Source organism: Lampetra fluviatilis, chromosome 15, assembly GCF_964198595.1.
Source record: "Lampetra fluviatilis chromosome 15, kcLamFluv1.1, whole genome shotgun sequence".
NCBI lineage: Eukaryota > Metazoa > Chordata > Hyperoartia > Petromyzontiformes > Petromyzontidae > Lampetra > Lampetra fluviatilis.
Window position 1 is genome coordinate 10,019,805 of NC_136289.1, and position 25,305 is coordinate 10,045,109.

A 25,305-nucleotide genomic window follows, 5' to 3' on the forward strand; every position below is an offset into this window, starting at 1 on the left:
CGATGGTCTTCATCCAGAGGCGGATTGACCACAGCTGATGTTCGTCTGTACGTTGAACTTCTTTCGCACCGTACGTAGCCAGCCGTGTTAATCGGAGGTGCGGGGGAAGAACAAGTTTAGAACACAACACGCAGTTCGAAAGAAATGAGTTTTCAATCTGGATGATTTCAAAGCGCACAGCTCCAGTAGCTTCCTAACATCGGAAAGGAAGAGCGTTCCAGACGGCCGCAGAAGCGCAAACTGATTATGACGATGATGACGTGTAAATTTCACCACTTGGGCTCAGTTCTTACCCCTTGGTGTGACCGGGGAGGAACAGGGGGGATGAGGCCAGACTCTGGACAGCACAGATCGCGTTATGTCAGGCACCCCACCTCTCCCCCCATAGATAACGATCGTACGAAGTGCCAAACATCCAATCGTTCTTTTTATTTCTACAGCATACTTATAAAGTACACCGACAACTATACGGTATAGTGAACATTGTGCAAGCATACCTGTGCACGTGTTTTAATTTTGAGATTTGGCTCAGAGACGTGGTACAAATGCACATTTGCAAGTGCGGTAACGCGGCGTTGCGCGAATGGTCCTCAACGTTTATTTCAAAGTCCCGGTCCAAATAAACCTTTTATCCAGCGAACATCCCTGAGAGAAGCAAAGCGACTTCCAGGACACAGCATGTGGTTCTTCATAAAACCATAAGGAGACCCTAAATGCATTTAATTGTTTAAACAAAGTATGACAAGCTTGCGACAAAGATGACGTAGAAAATTTGGTTTATTCCCGTATATATTTGTTTGAAATAATGGTGAATCACACTTCTCACAGAGGCAATTTGTAAAATGTTCACACACACACGCCTGTATATTTTGGACAAAAAAAAATACGAAATAAATAAGGCAAGTTACAGGTAACGCAAATTCCTTTGAAATTCCACGTTATTGCTTTGCGTTGCATAGAGATTACGCGTTATGATGCTCGCACACAGAGACCATTCGCACCACTCCCGACACACTCGCACACGAATCCCGAACACCTCACATCAAATCGTCCGGCCCTCGGCCGCCAAATTTCACGAAGTATCGCCGTACCGACAAACCGTCCCAAATAAACGATTAAGTATTCCCAAAATGCATAGACGAAACTATTCATACGCATGTGATCATTAATTACGCTTAACATTCATCCGAAAAAATGTCTGTGCTTTTGTACATTGCTCAAGAGTTGTAAGGATCGTGGTTGCTTGCGCTCTTAAGACAAACACTGATAGCTGCCACCTGCTGCTTACAGCAAAGTCCACGCTGGATGCAGATCGTTTACATTTCGTTCTTTTTGATTTCAGCCTGTTCCCCACACGCTCCCCCAAGTTCCGTCCTGGATCCACGGAGGAGATGGATGTCTCCTCCCCACTTGTTGTTCCTCCGTGTGCTCTTCCTAGCCTCTCCCAATTCCTCCTCGCCTCTCCTCAATCTTGCCAACTCCTTCCCACTCCTCCGTTCCTACCAGCTTTCCCCCGCTCCTTCCCTGCTCCCCCCCCCCCGTTCCTCCCTGCTTCCTCCCCGCTTCTCGCTTCCCCCTGCTCCTTCCTGCTTCCTGCCAGCTCCACTGCCCCCCCCCCCCACCGCTCCCTCCCCGCTCTTCGCTTCTCCCCAGCTTTCCCCCGCTTCTCGCTTCCCCCTGCTCCTTCCTGCTTCCTGCCAGCTCCACCCCCCACCCCCACTGCTCCCATCCCCGCTCCCCCCCTCCACCCCCCCGCTCGTCCCGGGCTCCTCCGGCGTCCGTGCGGCGACGGCGGCGAGAGGCGACGGCCGCGGCGTCACCGCGGCCGTGGCTCACACGAGCGAGACTCCGCTGCCGTCGCGACGACGCCGCCGCCGCTGCAGCTCGGCCTCCCCGAGCGGCCGCACGGCCCCCGCGAACTCCAGCAGGTTGGCGACGACGCCGCGGTCGAAGGGGTTGAAGAAGCGGCCGTGCTCATCCTTCATGTAGTCGTAGCGCATGCCGTTGATCCGCTCGTTGGTCGTCGAGTTCGTGCCCGCCATGTACAGCTGTGGTGGGGGGGGGGGGGGCGTTTGGGAGAGGGAAAATAGATATGAGAGGCAGCGTGTCGGGCAACCTCCCTTTTTCATCGCACAACGTGAAATAGAAACGAGCAGTGGATTGACAAAGTGTCGTCAACGACTATCATTACGAACGACTGTGCGCCGTCGAGGCCGACGCGGCGCCGCATGGCTTACGCAGGCGATGGTCATCCCGCCGGAGATGGTGCCGAAGACGCAGAGGAAGAGGAGACCGGCGAAGAGGAGGAGGTCGCGGCCATACCAGGACAGCACCGACCACGCCATGTGCACGCCCAGCCAGCAGTTGAGCGACATGCTCGCCAGGAAGCCCAGGAAGTGAAACCTGTGGGGGCACGCGCCGTGAGGATCATCCTTCCCGTTTTCGGTCCTTCTCACTCCTTGCTCCCTGCCACTGGAATCGACTTCCCCTGCCCGGCATGGCAGGTGACTGAGTTGCACAATTCTTTGAGAGAACGATTGCGTTGCGCAACTCATCATGGACCTGGCTAAAGTTAAAATCTGTAAATCGCAAGCAAAGCCAACCATGAGCAGAAGAAGTGCAGGCCGCTGGCCAAGCTCATGTGGAAGTGGGCACTCCACAAATACGGTTCCCAGAGGCAGACTTGGCAGCAGCGAGCACTGCTGACCCTACCGTGCTGACGAATGACGACACTGGTCCACAGTTATCTATCGCTGCCGCCTGTCGGTCATCCACATTTGCTCAAATGTATTTGGTCGGTGACCTAAGACAAGAGGACCACAATGCACTTCTTCAGGAAACGCTGACGGTCTTTGCTGGCTTAAGGCGGGGGGGCACCCTGGTTCGTACTGCCACCCCCCCACCTCCCCCGTCTCAGTCCCTTTGCCGGGTCGCGCCGCACCACAACGCACCACGTCGCACCGAGTCGCACCGAGTCACACCAGCCCTCACCTGTTGCGGAAGCCGACCGTGTTGTACACGTAGGGGCAGTAGTGGTCGAAGTGATCCACGCAGCGGTTGGCCACGCGGCAGTGCTTGGAGCGCAGCGGGCGCACCAGGCGGCACGTGTGGCACAGCCGGCTGAGCGCCGACGCCGCGTGCTCGCAGTCCGCGTACCGCGCCATCTGCGCAGGCGTTGCGCGCGCACGAGCGGTTGGCGATTTTGTCGGTCGACGGAAATATTGCCGAGATGAAGCGGTTTTTCGTTGACTTTTTTCTCTTTCTCATTTTAACTGTTTTTGTCGCACCGACAGTAGTCGGCCGCGCGTGACGATGGCTACGGCTGCTCGCCAGGGGGCCGGCCAAAGCATTGGCCGACTGACGCCAGCTAAAACCAACGAGCCTGACCGAGGACGCAGAGCAAGACGGCCGTTATGTACGCGTTTAATGTTCGAGGCAGCGGGGCTGAGCAAGACCGAACATGGCATTTACATATATATAGGTATAACTATGTGTGTATATGAATGTAAATGTGTTTACTTAGTTACAGACAAAGACAGTGTAAAGCAACAGCAAAGCATGAAAATGGCAACGTTTGACTTCAGCTTTAGCCTGGTATCAGCGTTGTCATGCATTTCACCCGAGTTTAGTAGTCGAGACATTATCATCATCATCACGGATCCTCATCCGAGAAAATAGTTGAATGATCTTTCACCTGCAGTCGGAAGACGTTGGGATGGCGACGCATTGCGGAGGCCTTAATCCAACAGTGGATTGACCACAATTGATGTTGATGGTTATTTAGACGAGTGTCACTTTCAAGGGCACATTTCCATCTTGGCAGAGACCACCCTGGAATCTCACTCCCAGTTCTTTTTTTTTGCTGAAAGGGGAAACCACGGCTGCCCATAGAGCTTGGGTGAAGTCGATCGGGACAGAATGGATTTAAATATTCTGGTGATGCAGGACATTACACGGCCGGATTAAAATAGAAACGGCTCGAAAGTCACCAGAATCACACGTGCGAGTAAGTCACACATTGTTGATTCATTTGATACATTTATAAATATGATTAAGTCACTTGAATACTGTATGCGGGGGCAGAAATCACCCCAGATGATGCAGTATGCAAAATTCGGAATGCACTGATAATAATGCTCATAATTTATCTCTATACAGCGCATTTCATCGAAAGATCGAAAAGTGCTGTCTGTACATGTCAAAATTCCAACCAGGGCACCTACTGTACAATACATCTATTGTACAGTAGATATCTAAATGTATAAATAAATAAAAAATGTCGACAGCTGCCATTCACCACAGCGCTTGTACCAGGCAAGGTGCGTTTTGAGGCAAAGTGAAACACACACGCACACGCAATGCTATAGATAGCAGTGTATGTCACCCGTATTCGATACCCTACAGACCACATTCAATGCACCCTACAACTGTGCTACTAACTGCCCACCGATACGCAAATCGTGTCGTTAAGGTGACTGCACAAAGTGAAATTTGATGGCCGGCAGTGTCGGTCAATCTCCCTGACCTTGGCGTTTATCTGCTGAGCAGTGTCTCGGCTGGTAGGGGAATGAAGTCAGGGCTGGGAGGGGGAGCGGGTGCAGGGGAGAGCTCAGGGAGCGAGAGGGCGTTTGGAGGCTGCACCGAGGGTAGTGGGCACTGCTCGAGGGAGGGGTCTTGCGGAGGGTTGTTGAGGTCGTCCTTAAGGCGGCGGCTACATGAAACGCCGCCACCGCCGCCACCGCCGCCGCCGCCGCAGCCACAGCCGCCTCAGTGGCCACGCCATTAATCACCCCTGCTTCTCGCGTAGATGCGCACGCCGTGGTGGTAAAAAAAAAACACACGCAAAATAATTTAAAACGAGGAAGAAAAATCATGCGCACGCATGGATTCCATAAACGATTTCTGGCACGCGTTTGTCCTTTCGGTGCTCAATTTGCGCGTCTTTAAATTTCGGGCTACACTTTGATCAATTCGACCGGGGTTTTTTCTTTCTTTTCGGGAAAGTGCCAAAGCGCAGTGGCACGAATTAATAGGAACATTGCGTTCGTTTTGGTTCGTCTCTACCAGACATATCGCGCCCCCTTCCATTTAGACAGACGGACGGGCGGGCGGAGAAGCAGACAGACAGAGCCAACGCGTTAACGGCTTTCAACCTTAGTTGAGAGCTGTTAAAAAAATGGACGGGGCACTTAGTCGGAGCGGAAGATCAGAAGGGCGGCGATATCGCCGAACCGCTTGGGATGACGATTCAACGAGAGCCGATTCTGCAGCGGCGCCTCTGAGACTTGCAGGGCTCTCATCTTCAGCACCACACCTCCCCCACCCCCCATTCCGTGCAGGTCGTGGGGGGGTTGCTTTACCGTACTTCACCACGCTGGTCAGAGTTCGTGAAGGCGGTGAGAATAACAATCGATTTTGCTGCATTGTCTTTTGCTGCCCTCAGCGTAGCCCCACAGCAACCTATATCACAGAGGTGTTTTTTTTATTACGCATAGCCTCCATCCATCCTGCAGTTTTATTGGGTACAACACGGCGAGTGGGTACACCCACCCCTTCCAATATATCTGGCAAGCATGGAAGAGAAGGTCATAATATCCCCTTTCGATGGAAGCCCTACCGTCAGCCGTGGCATGAAAAAACAATTGCAGGGATGCACCTTTACCGATTTTAAAAACACATAAACGGAAGCAAAAGCTCGGTAAAAGAAAATAATTCCAGGAAATGAATATCGTACTAGTTTTACTTTGGACCACGTGACTTCACCGGAGACCCAACGATGGAAATGCCGACGGCACAATCTCCCGGCGGCCAACCGCTCGCGCACTCTCCCACGCTCGCCAGAGGAGGAGGAGCGAGGGGGGGGGGGCAGGGATCCCCCACCGTTGGGTCTCGCCCCCCCCTCTTGGGGGGACGCTTCCACCAGCGGTGGCATGAGCGGGACATTGCAGGGCTGTACCCTGCACCTCGAGCGTGTCCACGGTCTGAGCGCCGTGGGCCTCCCCAACCCGGCCGCGTGACACGACAACAACAACGACGACGACGACGACAACAACTGCCGTTCGCCACCGAGTGGCGGCGACGTCACCACGGCGCTTGTGCCAGGCTACGGCGCACGCACCTGCTTGATGGCGTGGTCGTAGTCGGGGTTGTTCTGCGGGAGGAACCCGGGGTCAGAGAGTGACGCACGCAGGAAGGCGTACCACATGACCAGGTTCCCCGCTACGAACGTCACGTTCACGGCCTTCATCTCCAGCAGCGTCAGGGGCAGCACCTGGACCGGACCGCGAGCGACAGGGGCAAAGGTGGCGACGAGCCAGGTCGGAGGTCGCACGATGGTCCAGCGGGAAGGGGTAGGCGCTGCGGTAGCACTCGTGCCGCGCAACAAGATGGGTCTAGGTTCGAATGCCGACCCGGGTGCCCTTGTGCGTGGAGGATGTATGTTCTCCCCCTCTACTGTGTAGGTTTTCCTATGGATTCTCCTGATTGCCCTCCCATAGCTAAAAGCACACACAAACACAGATAATGTAAAGAGTCACACGGATCAAGGAGTCAAAACGCAACTGCAGAGCGAGGTTACCAGAGAAGCGACAGCTTGGTGGCGTGTGCGCGCCGTGCACTCACGTGGAGGACGTACGTGGGGTAACCCCACAGCAGCAGCGTGCAGTAGAAGAACATCACGGGGGCCTTCGACTTCCCGGGAGGCCCCAGCACCAGGCTCCTGCATGTGGAATGGGGAGGAAGTGGGGGGGGGGTGGAGGTCGAAGCCACGCAACAATGAACAACAATACGATCTTCGAATCGAGTTCCGGCAATGACCAAATAGTCCGACTCAAAAAGCCCAATTACGAATGGTAATTTCTGGGTCGCGAAAACCTCCGCGAAGAAAGAACCAATGGAATTGGCTCTGACGTCTTGCTCACAGCACGTGCGCGTGACACATCTCACGTACAGCGCGTGCGTGCGTGCGACATGCGTGTTCGAGCCCTGTCGCGGAACGCGTGGCGGAAATCTCCCGGCATCCACGGCCGTTACCTCGATGCTGCCGCCCTCATCTGCCTCCACACGCACTCATACAGATTCTGTTCGCTACCTACAAGGCCTTCAAACTTTCGTGACTGCAGGAATTTATACTCTTGGTTCTTTCGGTAAAGTCACGTAAATAGAAAACAAAAAATAAAAAATATATAATTTTTCATCAAAATAATACAAATAAAATAAAATAATAAATTGAAAATAATAAAAGCAAAAAACTCACAATAAAAATAATAAATAGAAAAAAAATGAAAATAATAAAAACAAAGAATCCACAATGTAGCTGCTACATTTGGAGGCTTGCCCCCTCTTGTCTCTCCGCCTGATGAAGACCGCTTGTGTTGCGATCGAAACGTCGTGGGTTTTTTGCTTTCATTATTGAAAAAAAATTTTTTAGACTTTACCGAAAGAACCAGGGATATGAATACCTAGAAGGCCCTTTCAAGGGTTTTGGGAGTTTGGCTTTACTGGAACGGACGACACGATACGCTGCAAGTTGCACCTTGGTATCGGCGAGCGCCGACCTCTTGGTGGGTCCTAGAAGTCGTTTGAAATCATGAGGGGTGGGGGGGGGGGATGGAGGGAGCTTAGTGGCCATGCCCCCTGCTTCTGAAACCAACTCCTAATCATGAATATTGCAGGTACAATCAAATCTTTGACGTCATATTTAAATGAACATTCATTTGTGATCTCTCGAGCTCGATTGATCGATTGCCCAATAGTTGACCTCTTGACCCAGGATGGCGATTTCCGTTGCGGCACCTGAGGTCGCAGCACTGGAGCAGGCTGCGCGAGCGTGCGGTCGCCTTGGCGAGGTAGGCCACGATGTCCCCGTACTTGCGGCCCTGGGCCAGCGCAAGTGGCGTGTTCCCATTCGCGTCCATGACGTTCAGCTCCACCTCATCCTACGCAGGCGCGCACGCACGCGGAGATCATCAGCTGCGACGTGGCTGGGAGATGGCAGTGCAACAAGGAGGGTTTCATGAATCCGTCTGTGCGGCAGACGTTTCCGAGTATCACCTCCCCCACGCCCGCCCCTGGTGCGAGCGTTGGGGCGCGTCTCTCGGCACCTCCGGTTGCCTTCCCGCACGAAGTCACGCGAGCTCAGTAAAATTACAGCATCGGCCAAATATCCCGATGTAGCGGGACCTCCCCGACAACAAGCCTCGAGACTCGCCGAGGCTTTCCTGGATTCGCCGATACCGCTCCCTGCTCTGGTCGCGGTCGCTCACCGCCCCCACACCCCATTGCCCCCCACGCCGTACGTTTCCCCCCCCCCCCACGGTACATACCTGCTCGCAGAGCAGCTTGACGGTGAGCAGGTCCCCGCTGAGCACGGCGAGGTGAAGCGGGGTCTGTGCGGCACGCAGGGGAACAGAACAGACACTCACGCGGTCACGTCCGGCGCACGCAGCCTAAAAAAAACGCTCGTTTCGTTTCACTTTTCTAGAGAGCCAGGATGGGTGTTGTTTCGCAAGGGCGTACGCGGGTGTAAATTTGCACGAATTGTAAACGAATGGATTGTTACGGACGCGATTTTGTCACTCAGACCGTGAGCGCACTAACGAAATGTCGTCGCTAAATCGGTGCATCCTTATTTACGGAACAAAATGTATTTTTGTTGTTGTTATTATGAGTTTCAGGTTTGTTCTGTTTCGCCAAGTGTGAACTCAAGAAACCCAGGATGAGTCTCGCTTGCAAGAGAACGACCCGCGTCCACCACAATGACAAAAGCGAAAACAAATTAAAAAAATAAAGCACGGCGATGAAGCGGAATAGAAATCGGCGCAGAAACTGCATCACCCGCCGTATCGAAAAAATTGCAAGAACATACGTCAATGTTCAATAATAAAAGAGAGTCAAGCCAAAATGCCCTCCTGGAGGGGCTGTGGCCCTTCTGCCAGCAGTGGTGCACCAAACGCCAACGTCCTGACTCGCTCTGACTGGACATCTCATCGGATTCCTCCAGTCTAAATAAAGGTTCTGATTGTGACTGAAAGCGGACCAGGTCTGCCGGGGGTCCTGCCAACACGGAGGCCCAACAGAAAGCTCCGTTATGTTCGGAGCGCCTCCCTCGAGGTCGCCTCTATTGTCACGGCGACGACACGACACGCGCCGCCGCCGCCATCGCCGCCGCCGCGCCAGCTTTTAAATCCTAAACGATTGAGCGCTTCGTGTTTGCTCCCGCGCGTGTCCGCACACGTAGTGGACACGGGCAGTCCGGCGAAGCCACCGCCTCTTTGTCCAACGTCCGATCTCTGCTGTGACCGGTCACTACGATCCTCCCACGGTCGTCCTTTTTTTCTTTATTCAGAAAATCATTTTTGGTGACGCTGCTGCGTCGGCGGCGGTGCACCAAGCGACCGGACACACCGACCGCGTCATCTCGCCCACGCTGCGTTCCGCCACCGCGCCCGCACCGCCGATTTGCACGGCTGGCTACTACGTACGGTGTGAAAGAAGTTCAACAAATATATCGACACACCGCAGATCACAACGCTTCTCTTCCCTCGTACTGCTCCACCTTTGAATTCCCTCCTTCCGATAGTCTCGTTCCCCCCCGCCCCCCACCCCGAGTTCTTGTAATAACCTTGACAAATCAAGGAACATTAGTTCGTTAACAATTACAACTTGAACGATGCCGATTTGGAGCCGGGGGCCTTCGCTCTGCAATAGTGATTAAAAACGTGGACCCACACGGCACGGGGGAGGCCGCTATATCACCATCAGCCATGGTCAATCCGCTGCTGGATGAAGGCCTTCCCACTCCACCTCTCACGATCCTGCCATGTAATATTCCGCCCATCACCGGCACACAGACTATTTTAAACAAAATTATGTTATACGTATAACTTAATAAAAATCAATTGTAACAACTTTAATTTCTGTATTGCTTTTAAACTTTACAATCGCTTCCCGAACCGAGCAATTCCTCCCCTTTCCTTCCGGTGACTCAACATGCTGCAAGGGAAGGACCGTCTCAGAGTGTAGGAACCCTCACGGAGTGTGGGCGCAGGACTCGATAGGAACACGTAGGCCGGGCTCGTACAAATATTTAACTTGCGTCTGTTTGTGTTCGTAGAGCTGGGCATTCAACATTTTTTCATGGATTTGTCGCTGAGGAAGCATTGCTGACATTCCTTGGCAATGTAAACACAAATGCTGCCTCACAAACCAAAAGAAGTGACTTGCTGAGATGTGCCCATAGAGAGTTATCCTCATGCAGTTCATCTCATAAAAAAAAATTTTGTGATCATTAAAAAAAAAATGGGATAGTTGACCATACTTCACCACGCCGGTCAGTGCGCGTTTGGTGAAGAGCAGCAAGTCACCTCGCTCCCGCACGAGCCATTTTCATCGCTCCGTCTCCACGGCGGACGCGCGCTCTCTGCCGTGTTCCCTCCCCCTTGGCTGCCGTTCCATCGTTAGTCTCGTCCATAGGCCATCGTCCTCCCTCCACTAGCCATGGCGTGTCCAGCCTGAGCCCGCTTTACAACTTGGTCATAACTCAACACCACCCGTATCCGCCCATTCAGTGCTCGCCGAGCTGGATTGGCTTCCAGATGCCGAGCGAACACATTGTAAGGTCGCACTCATGGCACACACACACAAAGTTCTTGCCACAACTGAACCACGATACCTTGCCGATCTCGTCAAGTTGCATAAGCCACCATCACGCGAACTCCGCTCATCCTCACAGCGGCGGCTTTTGACCGGCCATCGACCACTGACGGTGGTCACCGCATCGCACGGCACTTTCAGATGCGCTTCTACGGCCGTCTGGAACGCTCTTCCTTCCAATATTAGGAAGCCCCTGGAACTGTGCACTTTCCTAATCATTTAGATTGAAAACGCATTTTTATAGAACTGCATCTTTTGTCAGTTTGTTGTCCTTCTTCCGCACCTCCGATTTGCGTGGTTAGCGATGTACGGCGCAAAAGAAGTTCAACACACGCACACGTACAACACGACGTCTCAGATTTGCATCTGCTCCCTGAAACGTGTGCTCCGCCTCTTCCCGTCTCCGAGTGTAACACAATCACATGACTACGCAATTACCGTGCACGTTACCCGGGCGACCAAATCAGACAGGTCATCTAAACATCGCCGTGGCCCGAGTTCTCGCCACATCCTCAATACCTGCCAGGGCAACATACTCCCCCCCCCCCCGCCCCCACACCGCCTGGCCAATCCGTTCCGATTGCACACACAAAGACAAACACAGCGAGCACCCCACGTTGAGAGACAGACCGCCGAGGCAAGTGCTGTTAGCGAGCACCTATTACGACTGGCGCAGTGCCCAAGAAGCTGCTGTGGCCAGAACCTCGTGCACCAGACGAGGAGTATGTTTTTTTTACCAAATATTGATTTTAGGCCGAGTTGACCTACAAGTGGCCCAAACCAAATAAAGTTACAATTGCCACCGGTGGAGTGAATCAGGAGCAGGTATGGAATCCGGGTGCCTAGGATCATAGCGTAATGTGCTCAGACCTACGCCACTGCTCCATACATAAAAGAACGACTCCCCATTCAGCCAGAGAGAGTGAGTTGGGGTTGGTGCTGTCACCAAGCACCTATTGGTGCCCGCATATAGCACACGTGGGAGTCGTGTGGCAAACAGAAAACAAAGCCAGCTTTGTCTTCCCGGGATTGATAATAACACATTGCACCAAACGCTCATTTAAGGCCAAGTCAACCTGCCCAGGGCAGGCTCAGATAGAATTCGCCACGAAAGTTAGGCCATGACTGGGGTATCGAATCTAGGTCGCCGGGTTTGCAGCGCAGCGTTTGGAGACACCACTAAACCACCGCCCTCAATACAAACACACACACGCACACGTGTGCGCTCACCCACACTCCACAATGCTTGGAACGGCCACACAGTCAACCAACACAAAGGTCATGTCCCCCAGCACTGTGCCGCCGTTAACTGTACGTGTATTTGCAATTCAACTCCCTTGGCGTGCATTTGTGATCACTTTCTACTTTCAGCCTCTTGCAGTTCACAATGCGCGCACAAAATATCCCCCGAATAGCCTTTGCAGGCTGTTGGGGCAAGTGCTGTCAGCGAGCACCTACGAAGTCCGGCAAGGCACACGAGGGGGTGGGTGGCCAGCACCACGCCCGACCGCTTTTGTCTCCCCAGTGGCGATGTTTACACACCGCTACACCAGGTACTCAATTGAGGCCGAGTCGACCTAGGGGAAGCGCAGGACCGGTTCAGATAATCGTCACCGGTGTTGGCCGCGAGCGGGAATCGAACCCGGGTCGCCAGGTTTGTAGCGCAGCACGCCAACCGCTGCACTACCGCTCCCTGCAGCGATCGTACACACGCACACGCGCGCAAGCTACATACAAGTCCACGCACGCACGCACCCACGGGATTTCCCAAGCGCGCGTGAAACGGGGTGGCTGTCGCGGCTCTCCGGCACCCACCTGTTGGAACTTGTCCGTCTGCCGGGGATTGAAGCCCGAGTAGGTGAGCAGGCGGGTGAGCTCGCAGTGCCCTGCCGAAGAGAAGAGCATCACACACGGCGACGCTCGGCCCACGCTGCCGGCCAAACGCCCGTGCAAGTTTCTTTTTTTTTTTGGCGTTTTTGCCACGAACTCTCCCGGCGTCGAGCCGCAAGGGCGCCGGCCCGGTTTTACAATTTCTCGACGCGTGCTCGTCTCGTCATTGTGGGCAGAAGGCCATCGACATTTTTTTAAATCTGAAATTGCGTTGTTTTGGGGAAAGCGATTTTTGCACCTCCGATTGGCACAGGTTGGCTATGTATGGTGAAAAAGAAGTTCAACATACATACATATAATTAATGATTTATAACAAAAAATGACAGTAATGCCCCTTTGCATTCACATGTACAGCCCTTTTTGTTAATTCAATGCTGTATGAAGGCCTTGTTGGTCTTCGGGGTTGACCATACATCACCGCGCTGGTCAGTGCGGGGTGGCGAAGACAAGGTGCAATAGGTACAGTAACAACGATAGATTTTCCTGACCAGGCCTCTGCTGCCCACCGCATGGCCCCGCAGAAGCCTATAACACCTGTTATGCATGGCGACCACCCACACAAAGTCTATCCGGGCTCAACCCAGCTTAGCTTCCCGCGAGCTGACAAGATCTGGGGAGTTCCCGGCAATTTGGTCACAAACATAAGCGTGCTTCGGAAAACATCGCGCACACGGATGGATCATCGCAACTCTTTCCAACAAGACCCCCCCCTCCCCCCCCCCCTTCGCCATCTGACACGGCCAGACAAATTAATCTGGCACCAGTACAGGAGATGAAACAGCGGCACGGTGATCGATCCGTGAACCCCATGTTGAGCGTGAGCGTCTCCCCCCCTTTCACGTTCGGTCGGGATTTGCTCCGGATCTACAGGCGGTCCCCGTCGACAATACAAACAGTAAAAAACATCGCTTGCAGATGTGTTTATGTTTCCTTTTAAAATCGGTCATATTTAACGGTGTTTTTTCGTTCAAGATCCACACAAACACTCGAGAATAACAAAAGCTCCACGCCAAGTCACGTCGGAATCCGGACCGACTCCGTTCAAACGCGTTCAGTGTCGGAAGATGCGTCGTAAATTTAAGTTTCTGCGTCGTAAATTGATCCATGATGACATTATATAATCGTCATGAATGTTGATCATCGTAATTTGGACTTTTGTAAACCAGAGACCGCCTGTATTTTGGTAACAAGCATAATATAAATTAACCCTTTCCCGTTCCGATGACGTGCATGTACGTTATCGGAACGGCAACGAAAGAGAAACAAAAAAATGTAATATCTTTATCGGTACGTCCTCATGTCGGAAGACGTACCGAGGGCTCCCACAAGACCATGCGGGAGGGGCGCGTGCGGCACAGTTTGGCGCCAGCTATCACAGAGCGTCGTCGTGTCGCTACTACGGTTCCCCCGCGATGTGGAAGTATTTGCCCGTCATTTCGGCACTATTTTTGCCGCCGTTCCATTCACGATTATTACATCGGTGCAAACCATTCGCGGACAAAACACGACGGCGACGACGACAACAACCTTTGAACGCCGCCCAGTGCAGCGCATTGTCTCCCTCCGTGTCGCAGGCCTGCAGCGCGGCGCCGCGCCCCAGCAGGTAGCCGGCGAGCGCCGTCTGCCCGAACTGCGCCGCCACCACGAGCGGCGTGCACCCGCGCTGGTCCGGCTCGTCGATCGGCACGCCGGCCACCAGCAGCGCCTCCATGGCCGCCACGTGCCCGTTGGTGGCCGCCCAGTGGATGGGCCGCGAGCCCGGCTCGGCGTCGCTCGGCGCGTTCACCGCGAGGGTCGCGCCCGTGCCGCCGCCGCCGCCGCCGCCGCCGCACTCGGCAAAATACCGCAGCACGGCGACGTGGCCCCCCAGGGCCGCCCAGTGAGCGGCTGTGTGGCCCGCCGCATCGCGCCGAGAGAGGCTCGCGATGCCCTCCGACTCCACGATCTCCTGGCACAGAGGCAGGTTCCTGGTCACGCAGAAACAAAGATCGCACCCACCCCCCCAGGGGGAGAAGCATTTGAGAAACCTGCACCGTTGTTTCATCTGGTGTGCCAAGAGAGATCGATTCAAACTGGCGACCTCTGGATTGCGGGTCCAGTGCGCAAACTACGGCACCATCGATCGCACACTGCACTACATGCGAATTCCGATGCACCGCACCCATCAGCCGTGGGAAAAAAACACTACACCATGGGAACTTTAGGGGGCGGCTTCATGAAGACAGTCGGCCGAGCCAACGGTCCGCAACACACGGCGCAAGAAACTGCGTATCGTGTTCCGAGCGCACGGACGGAGTTCACGTGTGCGCCATGGCTCGATGCGATATCGAGCGGTCCATCGATTCTATGAGCAACTTCCAGTCTGAGAGACCGTTCACTGCCACGGCGATGACCCCTCCCCGACCCAACTTTCTTCTGTGTCACGACCTCCTGCATCGTAACTGCCACTCTGCAATCCACGTGGGATTATTATTAATCATGGTTTGTTTAAATGGCATTGACTGCAAGTACATTAGAGTAAAATTCATATGTATGGATCAATGTTTTGTGGAATATTTTCCCGTGGCCGTCAAACCCCCAGGGAAATATTTTCCAGAGCTCAGCTCTGGACAGCTCCGGGTGAAATTAAGCCGTGGCCATATGCGAATGTACTTTAAATGCATATGCAATTCTCGCATACAGTCCACACAATGCACGATGGTTTATTATTATAAATAAACTCATGTCCTTTAGCCAGCCTGGGGCCCGTTGAGATTATTTCTTCACAAGTGTGACCTGGGTAACCATAGTGACGCCATGACAGTATTCCATTTTTATTATTTTCTTTCCGTCCGATTTAAAACAACTAAATGTGGGGTGGAGCGGTGGCGCAGCGGTTAGCACACTGCGCTATGAACCTGGAAACATGAGTCCATTTCCTGGCCGCGATCAAACATCAGTGATCCGACATCCAAATCGGACCTGGGCCTCACCAGAATCAGTCCAGGGCCACTAACCCTCACTGACCAGCGTGGTAAAGTTTGGTCAATGAACCCTCGTGAGCAATATGGCATGGAGAGGCCTTGACCAATGAATGGATATAAATGTGTAAACAAATGTCTTGATGGCTTCCTGATGTCGACAAATAAGTCAAAGTGTTTCTGCTTCAACAACCATGCAGTCGTGCTCATTTCCTTTGGTGGGCTTAATCTCCGTTTTAGTTTAAAAACTCTTTAAGAATTATTCGCAACCTTGTGTTGTTATTTTCGTTGTCAAAATGTGAGCTTCGAGAGGTTGGCCAGACGCAAACGACCATGGGTGGGCTTTGAGTGGTAGAATAAAAATAGTTTCGTTTTATTTGTATATTTTTTGGCAATTTGTTTGCCTTTCCTCTACTTTGCATCCCTATCGTGTTTTTGTATCGTTTGTTGCTGGAACATTCTGACCCGCACCTACTGGACATCTGTACAAATAAATATTCCAATTCTGAGTCTGACATCAGAGGGCGTCCGGGCATCCCGCCTGTTTTTACAGCGGGCGGGCGGGCGAGAGGGCGCACCGTTGATAAATCACTGCGCAACTCGGCAGCCGGCCACGGGAATCGAGTGTCCGGTCGGCGATCGCGATGCGCTTGCTCGCATCGACGCCACCACGTTCCGTGTGGTGGGGGGGGGGTTGGGAGGTTTGGCTTACGCAGCAACGCCAAGCTCCTCCGCTTGACTTTCAAGAAAAAGCGATGACTCCGGTGCTCGTTCTCTCCCACACAGACCCAGCCGTGTTGAAAGCGGACCAGGCCGGTGTGCGAATCGCTCATCTATTCTATTCGCGCGCCCAACGCCTTTGCTTTTTTTGCGGCGCTTTTCTTTTTTTGCATAAACGTGAGACGCACAAAAAAAAAGCCTTGCGGGGAGGAGACGGTGGGGGGGGGGGGATTAGTATGGGTGCTAGCCTCGGTCCGTGTCCCATCGTGCGACCTGGGTCTGGCTTTACTTGCCTGTGGTACAGGTGGGTCAAGGTGCATTCCTGCCATCACTGCTGGCGGAAGGGACAATCTCAGCACTGGCTCACCAGTATTGATAGCCCAGATGCTCCGCTGCCCAACAGAGAAAACGAGCGTTGGGCGACTTCGACCTAAGACTGACAACTTCACAAAACTGCTGACCACACACCGCCTTGAAAGAGCTGACCACACACCGTCTTGATAACGGAGGCATCAGCAAAAGGTGGTAAAGGCGCAGCCCTGCAATTGCTTGTTCACGTCACTGCTGCTGGAAGGGCCTCCACTGGAGAGCTCTTGATAGCACCTAACCAGACGTCTTACAAGAGGCAGGGGTACCCACACTTTACCCCGCCACACACATAACCATTTTTTTCTGCTTGGGGGGGGGAATCGAACCTAGGCGCAACTTGCTGTGAGGCGCAAGTGCTATCACTGTGCCAGCCTGCCGCCTCATTGCTGGACCACGAGGAGATGGCGATGGATTGGGGGAGGCTTCCATCGTCGTCATCGGCGACGATGACGACGACGACAACGATGGTGACAGCGCGTGGTATTACTGCCGTGTCACTCGTAAATCTGCAGCCACATCCGCCGCCGCCGTCAAATCCCTACTGGCAGACGAGGCAGAGATTTGCGTTAATTGCATGTGTGCCGATTATACAGTGTGCGGCATCACGGAGTCACAATTACAAACATGCCCCATACAGCCTCAGACTGCCGGGGCAAGTCCTGTTAGTCGTGTAGCACCTATGAAGGCCGGCACGGCACACGAGGGGGCGGGTGGCCAGCACCACGCCGGGCCGCATTCGTCTCCCCCCAGTGCTGACGATTTTACACACTGTACCGGGTACTCAATTAAGGCCGAGTCGACCTAGGGGAGGCCCAGGATGTTGGTCGTGAACGGGAAACGAACTTGGATCGCTGGGGTCATAGCGCAGTGCGCCAACCGCTGTGCGATGTACTCAAAGACAAAAGCACAATGTATTTACACACACACGCTATGGTGCGTTTGCGCCAGTAGGCTAGAACTGTCCGAGCCAACTAATTAATCTCAATTCAAAGCGCCCGTTCGCTCCTGGTACAAGGTACAGACAATTGTCAATCCGCTGCTGGATCAGGCCTCCCCAAAGCCGTCGTAGTCTCTCATTTGTCCTGGGATGCAACAATCTGCATAGCTCCCCACGCGAGCCGATTTCATCGCTCCGTCACCGCGGCAGGCGCCCACGTCGCCTCTCAGGCTGTTCCTTTGTTTGGCTGCCGCTCCATCGATAGGGTCAACCACAGTCCATCACGCTTCAAGAGGTGACGTGTCCTGCCCGTGCCCACTTAACTCGTCGCAAGTCGACTTGCGTTTTGTTCCTCCGATCCGCGCGTGCCTCTTCCCGTCTCGCCGTGTAATTCCAAGCGTTTGTCTCTTCGCGTGTTACACAATTACATATAACAAGAATAATAACTACTGGATGATCGTGCCGATTGTTTACCCAGGAAAGGCCGATTGAGTCTCAGGGCTCTTGGTCAGGAGGGTGCTGCTTCATTGGACTGTTTAGCCAATACCATTATATAATAAATATACAAACTAAGTATCCCTTGATTTGAAGCGTTTGTGACTGCAGGAATCCATACTCTTTGGTTCTTTCGGTAAAGTCACGTAGATATAAACTAAAATAAAATAAATCACGACGTTTCGGGCGCAACACAAGCGTCCATCATCAGGTGGGGAAGCATGGCCTGCTGCTGAGGCAGACTGTCGTAAAAGGTTTGAAATGGGTGTAGCTCAAGGGTCATAAAGAAGTGGCCGGGGCTAGTGATGTTAATGTGAGAAATTAGCATGTAACTGTAAGATGATGGACGCTTGTGGTGCGCCCGAAACGTCGCGATTTATTTTATTTTAGTTTATACCTACGTGACTTTACCGAAAGAACCAAAGTGTAAGTATCCCTTGCTGTGCAGCATTTTGGGTAAAATCTAATACATGCAGAAACTCTGTTCCGTCACTCGACATATAAAGAAGCTTTTAATTCTTCAGCCTATTGCCTTATTGGCTTTGCCGACCAATAGTCAACAGCGTCATTAGTGTAAGTGAACAAACTCTGGGCTGGTTTCAACCTTCTGGGTCTCATCAGCAGAGTCAGAGTTCAGTTTGTTTCGCATTGTCCCCATCTGTCAGTACGGCCATCGGCAATCTACGAGCTGTCAGCTTGCCTTAGGCTGTGCCCCCTTTAGGATTGCCACCTGTCCAGCATTTCCCTGGATCGTCCTCTTGTTGAGGCAGCTGTCCTAGGAAATCTATCAGGACGTTAAAAGCCTCGTTTTTTTTACCATTTGCATAATAACACGCGACCCGTGACGATGCATTTACATGTCGTTCTCTGCTCTTCTGGTATTGTGAGATATTCTGCTAGATTGGAAACTCATTTCTTTAGAACTGCTTTTTTGCGTTTAGTTTATCGTCCTTCGCCCGCACCTTCGATTGGCACGGTTGTCTTCGTACGGTGCGAAAGAAGTTCAACATACATACACACGCAAATGTTATTTGTTCGTGCCACAGGAGGTGGCAACCGTAGCCGTATCCCCCCGCCCCCATCACCAGTCTCGGCTCGGTTCATGCGCGAACAAGCAGAGCCGTGCGCGTCCGTCGGAGAAAGAACGGCAACTAGCGTTCAAACACGCGTGGGTGTGCGCCTGCGTGTCCACGGCGATTATCGCGTCGGTGCCATTGTCAGCGCCAACTACCCGGCCACGCGTCACTCGCGATGCTTTCTGCTCGATTTAAGCTCGTGGCAGCAATTGTGAACGTTGGTTTACGGCCGTTCGTCAATCCACTGCTGAACGAAGGCCTCTTCGCGCCCCGGCATTGAACAAAAAAAAAAATCCAGGCGCTTTCCTCGCCCGAGTCATGTTGTTCCAGACATAATCGTGGAATTTCACCGCAGTTTCTGGTGTTTTTGTCGTTCAGTTTTATTGGTACCGATGCTTTGTTTTACCCGTATGGTTTTGTACTCAAATTTGTGAATTGACCCCGGGACACCCTTGCAAAACAAGGCCGTGTTTTAGGTTGATCTTAAATGGTTGTTTTATATCACCTTGTGAAATGCAAGGGTCCTTTACTTTGCATTGTGGTCCTCCTCGCTGCCACTGGGAAGACAAAGGCGTAAAAGGTGTGTAGCATTGGCTCACCTTCCCCTACATCAACAGGCGGCACTCGCCAACACTCACCCAGGCGAGTCAGTGGTGGACATTTGTTCCACTGCCTAGGGCAGGGATGGGGAACGTCCGGCCCGCGGGCCGTATAAGGCCCGCAAAATCATTTGGTCTGGTCCTGCCGGGCTCGAAATTCAATAAATCTAGAAGCAAACCTGGAAAAGCAGTTGCGAGTAGCAACATCATCAATACCAGCCAACATCACACGCCTCGCCAAAGAGAAGCAATTCCAGCCATCACATTAGGAGTGGGTTAATTCAATGTTTGACCAAATATAACAGGCTAATTTTTAAGTTCATAATTTTGTATGGCCCGCGAAAGATGTTGTAAATATCCAAATGGCCCTTGGCAGAAAAAAGGTTCCCCAAAAAAAAAGGCCTAGGGTCTCGCGGTTGGGGCTGTGCACCCCTCCGATGCGTTTTGTGGTTATACTGCGCGTTGTCCCAAGTTTTCGCTACACGTGCCTGGAGCTTCCTCACGATCCGAATCCAGTTCCAGGTTGTTGGGGTTGTTTTTTTCCCCCTTCCAGTTCCTCAACGAGCTCCCAGCACGCGGAGCGAAACGTAGGGACGTGGTGCAAGAGAGCTAGAGAGAGTTTGCCGTTGACGATCTGGGCAACCACGATCAAATATTAACATTGCACAGTTTCGAACCGAGAACGTGTGCCAATAAAATAAAGACCGTTCATGTCAACACAATAAAAGGCTTTATTAATCGTTGCCCTTGGCGGTCGTGTGTGCGCAATAGGCCGAAGGGCAAACAATGAGTGTGCAGGATAAATTACACAACGGATGCGAGTGGTTAGTATTGATTGTGAGGGCACCGACAGCGTGGAGATGCTTGGATTGCCGCGACTTGACCGACACGCACCGTAACAACAACGTAACGTGCAACGCAGCACAATGAAAACGTATTTATAGTCGAGCCTAAACGATGTGACCACTTAAACAAATATAAAAACTAAACTATGTTTTGTATTTTACCAGGTAAGGCTCACTGAGAACTATATAGCTCTTTTTTCAGAAGCGACCTGGACACAAATTATAGCTCAAAGAGGTGGCTTATGTGGAAATTTCGAGTAGCTAAATACTCTCTAAAACGCACGTTTCTTCCTTATCGAGAGACTGTACGGAAACAGCGGCCATGTTTGTTTTATAGGACAGTCCATAGGCAGAGGAGAACAGGAAGACCTTGAACCTGGACTTGCAAACGAGGGGCAGGAAATTGACAGTAGCGGCGCTGGGTTTCAGACTCAAAATGATGAAATAAAGAAGTGAATGAGAGCGGTGTTGAAGTGATTTTCAAAAAAAATTACGTGATTCTGAAAAGTGATGTACCATTGCACCCGAACAGGAAAGTTTTCAACCAGTGCCCATCACAAGCTATGACATGGATCGGAAACGTTTTGACACCGACAAAGAGAATTGAAGGCGAAGCTGAAATGTATGCAGTGAAGCAAGGAAAGATGCATGATGAGAATTACACTGGGAGACAAAAAGAGGAACACATGGATCAGAGAACAGATAAGTGATTAGTGATAATTAAAATTTATAATGCGCAATGCATGAAAAGCAGGAAACGAAAACAGAACCAGGGCAACCGACCAAACTAAAGAGGGAAGGCCAGTATAAGGAGATGGGTTTTCAAAGCACACTTGAATATATCTACCGACTCCGATTGCCCTGATTTCAAGTGGCAAGGCGTTCCATAGTTTGGGTGCCACGCTAACAAAAGCCCCGATCACCAAAAAGAGAGCAACCTTGACCTGGGAGTGCTGATCAATTGGGAAATCAGAAGATCTTAAGGACCTTGATGGAATATAATGTATTAGTTCCTGCAAGTAATGTGGGGCGACCCCTTTTAAAGCCTTATCGGTTAATAGCAGTATCTTAAAATCCACTTGAGTAAAAACATGTATGATACACAGTGGACCCTCAGACATCTCATAACTGCAATCATACGGTCAGGAAACTCAACTGAACTATGGGATGGAGTAGTGGTTTGTCCCCAATGGCGTGAACCCAGTGAGCAGAGTTCAATTTCCAGCCATAGCTGACTTCAGTGGCGAGTGATATCGGAGCCGGTCCTGGACCCCTTCTCCCCTTCCCCCGCCACTATTCACCAATGCACACTGACTAGCATGGTGAAGCATGGTCAAACAACCGCAATGACCAACGTGGCATGGGGAGGGCCTTCGTCAAGCAGTGGATTGACAGAGGGCTGTAGATTAGTGTTTATTTATTTATTGTACTTAAATTCAAACTTGACAGGACTAACATGCGCAATCCACACCACACAGGTCATGAATGCACGATTAATAATTCACGCCCTTTGTCTCAATTGACTCTAACCTGGCTAAGTATGGGTATGACTGAAGTAATGACGAATTAATTTGGTCATGCCGCACGTTTGGGTTTCCGCCTTGCCCCCCGTTGGGGCATGCGCTGCTAGCGAGCACCTATTAGCACACCACCACATGACATGAAATTAGCTCGCGTGCACAAACTGGATGGATGTTACATCGCAGGATCGTGCGATTCGGCTACGGCTTGGGGAAAGGCTTCATCTAGCAGCGGATTAACCATGGCTGATGGCGCTAATGGGTTTTGGTGGGTTACGTTTACATAGACTAGCCCTGTATTGTCAGGCCCAGGCTCGGCTGCAGCGTTCAGCACAGTACGAGTTAAATTCCCGGTCAAGTGTCTGGTGACAGGAGCGCAGGTGTAAGATTACAGCTTTTGAAAAGTGGCCCTCACTTGTACATTCAAAGACCCAGTGGCTGTGACAGACCTGAATTCGAGGCCGTGGGCACAGCTTTTGAGCGTGCAGGCAGTGCAACTGCACCAGGGGCCCCAGCCCAGGCGACGGGGAGGGATGTGAACTGGAGAATTCACTGCTGGATGACCCTTCCAAACGTCAGACTGGCAAGAATGCACCTGCTATCACGTATCCGGACCTTCCTCTCTGATAAAACAATTTGTCAGAGCTGTAGATAAGGAGTCGGAAGCCTTCAAGTACCTTCAAGACTTCTTCCCTGAGCTCTCCGAGGCCAAGGTCAAAGCCGGTGTCTTCGTCGGACTACAGATAAAGAAGATCCTGGAGTGCAACTAATTCCCCAAGAAGCTCACTAGTAAGGAGATAGCGGCTTGGAATAGCTTTGTCGCAGTGGTTCGTGGCTTCCTGGGCAATCACAAGGTCGAAAACTATGTGGAGCTGGTTGAGACTCTGGTGAAGAACTTCGGCACAATGAGCTGTAGGATGTCCCTCAAAGTCCATATCCTTGTTGCTCGTCTTGATCAATTCAAGGAGAACATGAGAGAGTACTCGGAGGAGCAAGGCGAGTGCTTCCACCAGGATATACTGGACTTTGAACGCCGCTACCAAGGACAGTAAAACGAGAACATGATGGGAGACGACATTTGGGGGCCGATTCGTGAAAGTGATTTACAGTATAATCGTAAATCTCGAAAAACTACTCACTTCTAAATCTTTTGTAGTAATTTTTGTATTACTTTAGTATAAATACATGATCATTTTGATTCATATGTTGTTTTTCTCTGACTTTATGTGAACAAAAAGACACAAGGTGCATTTAAAAATATCACTGTCCTGGTCACAAAAGCAAAGTTTGTGGGGAATAACAGCCATTTTCTATACTTTTTAGGCATAAGCAATTACGAAATAACACTTTTACTATCCAAGAACACAAAAAAGTGTTACATCGTATTATACGACGCTCCCGGAAAGTAAGACGCACCCAAAATGTCTTCCTCGTGCCAATGAAGTTTCAACAAATCTGGTCTTCGCAACACACAAGAGTATATATACAAAGATCCCTCTTATAGCTTCAACAGACTGTTGCCGCAAGTGCTGTTAGCGAGCAGCACCTATGAAGACCGGCACGGCACAATAGGGAGTGGATGCCAACCAACACCACGCCCGGCCGCCTTTGTCTCCCCAGTGGCGATCCTTAACGCACCGCACCGGGTACTCATTCGAGTCCAATTTGACCTTAGAAGGAGGGCCCTGAAACGGTTCAGATAACCATCACCGGTGTTGTGCCGTGAGCGGGAATCGAACCCGGGTCGCCGGGTTCGTAGCGCAGCGTGGCGCTAACCACTACACCACCGCTCCCCACCCCAATTACACACACACACACACCGGATTATAAGACGCACTCCCAAAATGTTACCTTCAAATACAGGGGGATCTGGGAGGGCTTGGGGCGGAGGAATAAATGAAAATCGTCTAAAGCGGAGACTACCCCACCCCACCACCCACAAAAAATGCTTTCAAAACGAATCCTTACCCTGCCTTGGCCGCGCTGAAGAGGTTCTTGCGAAAGACGGCGTGTGGATGATGCCCTCCCACACACTCCGAGTCTCCGCAGCCAGGACTCACCACCACCACGCCGTCGCCGGCGTTGGCCGCACCTGGCCGCTCCGTGAGCGGCGGGCGAGGAGACGGACTCATGGTGCTCGGCTCCACACTCCCCGCGTAGCTCAAAGACCCCTTTGGGTAGCTGCTGCCGAAGCTTTGCCGGGCAACTTCTCTCCTGGATTTATAATCCCCGTGACGACTTCCCCCTCCTACCCCTACTACGACTCCCGCACTGGGGTTCTGTCGCTCACCTGTGCTCACACCTGTGCTCACACACGCTCACCTCTGTGCTCACACACGCTCACCTCTGTGCTCACACACGCTCACCTGTGCTCACACACGCTCACCTGTGCTCACACACGCTCACCTGTGCTCACACACGCTCACCTGTGCTCACACACGCTCACCTGTGCTCACACACGCTCACCTGTGCTCACACACGCTCACCTGTGCTCACACACGCTCACCTGTACCCAGACACGCTCACCACATTGTGTGTGCTGCCTACGTATCAAACGCGTATCGTTATCGATCACTTTTTTTACCCAAAGTTGCGCACCAAAGCTGCCCCCCACCCACCCCTCCGAGTGTCACATTCGCGTTAAGGCTCCACGTGTCACACTTGCACAAAATGTGCTCTTGCCCGGGTCCGTGACGCCTACTCGGGGTCGTATCCACCACCAAGCAACCAACACAACCACCAACACCAAACACTTCCCTACTGAGCTCGTGTCTCGTCCCATTTGCCGTTCGAGGTGGGGTCGGGAGGTGGGGTGGGGGGGGTAGTTGTGGAGGAAGTCTCTTTAATTGTTTATTTATTTCTTACGCCACACATTTGGAGTGTTGGGGGTGTGGCGTGCGCTGCCTTCTCCACGTGCAAGCCACGTGGTGGCGCTGTGGAGAACCCAACAACAACAGCCGCTCGTGGTCTGGAACATCGTGATATTTAAATGCACGTCCTCCCACTACCCTTCGACACGCCCGCGTCCAATTGTTTCCGAAATTAATGGACAATTAAATCATCGACTGACTGCGGGGACTGGGGGGAGTAATTCTACCCCCCCCCCTCGCTCCACCAGAAGAGATCACGTGGGGCCATCGCAGCCTCCCCTCCCCCCACACCGCACCCCACGGCGGGTGAGGCCAAACCATTTGTCACCGACTCCGTAGGGGAGGGTGGTGGAGATTGATTTACGTGAATC

At 52.2% G+C, this 25,305-nt stretch overlaps 1 protein-coding gene across 1 annotated transcript; it reads right to left on the reverse strand.

Moving 5' to 3' along the window:
- Positions 1–1,763: 1,763 nt before the first annotated feature.
- Positions 1,764–24,708, reverse strand: LOC144936058 (palmitoyltransferase Hip14-like). Its single transcript, XM_078862871.1, has 10 exons — positions 24,033–24,708; positions 14,071–14,510; positions 12,469–12,539; positions 8,325–8,387; positions 7,795–7,937; positions 6,622–6,718; positions 6,119–6,271; positions 2,992–3,164; positions 2,238–2,403; positions 1,764–2,048 (listed from the first exon to the last, which is right to left on the reverse strand). Exons 1-10 carry the CDS (start codon positions 24,194–24,196, stop codon positions 1,833–1,835), a joined length of 1,686 nt encoding a protein of 561 aa, XP_078718997.1. The 5' UTR covers positions 24,197–24,708; the 3' UTR covers positions 1,764–1,832.
- Between the last annotated feature and the right edge of the window lie 597 nt (positions 24,709–25,305).

Bases quoted from the DNA above. Each gene is read 5' to 3' on its own strand.
- LOC144936058 (XM_078862871.1), bottom strand. From the start codon at position 24,196: ATGAGTCCGTCTCCTCGCCCGCCGCTCACGGAGCGGCCAGGTGCGGCC. The intron at 7,938-8,324 runs GTATGTACCGTG...GCGCCTGCGTAG, and splicing joins TCAAGCTGCTCTGCGAGCAG to GATGAGGTGGAGCTGAACGT. The intron at 2,404-2,991 runs GTGAGGGCTGGT...GTGCCCCCACAG, and splicing joins ACGGTCGGCTTCCGCAACAG to GTTTCACTTCCTGGGCTTCC.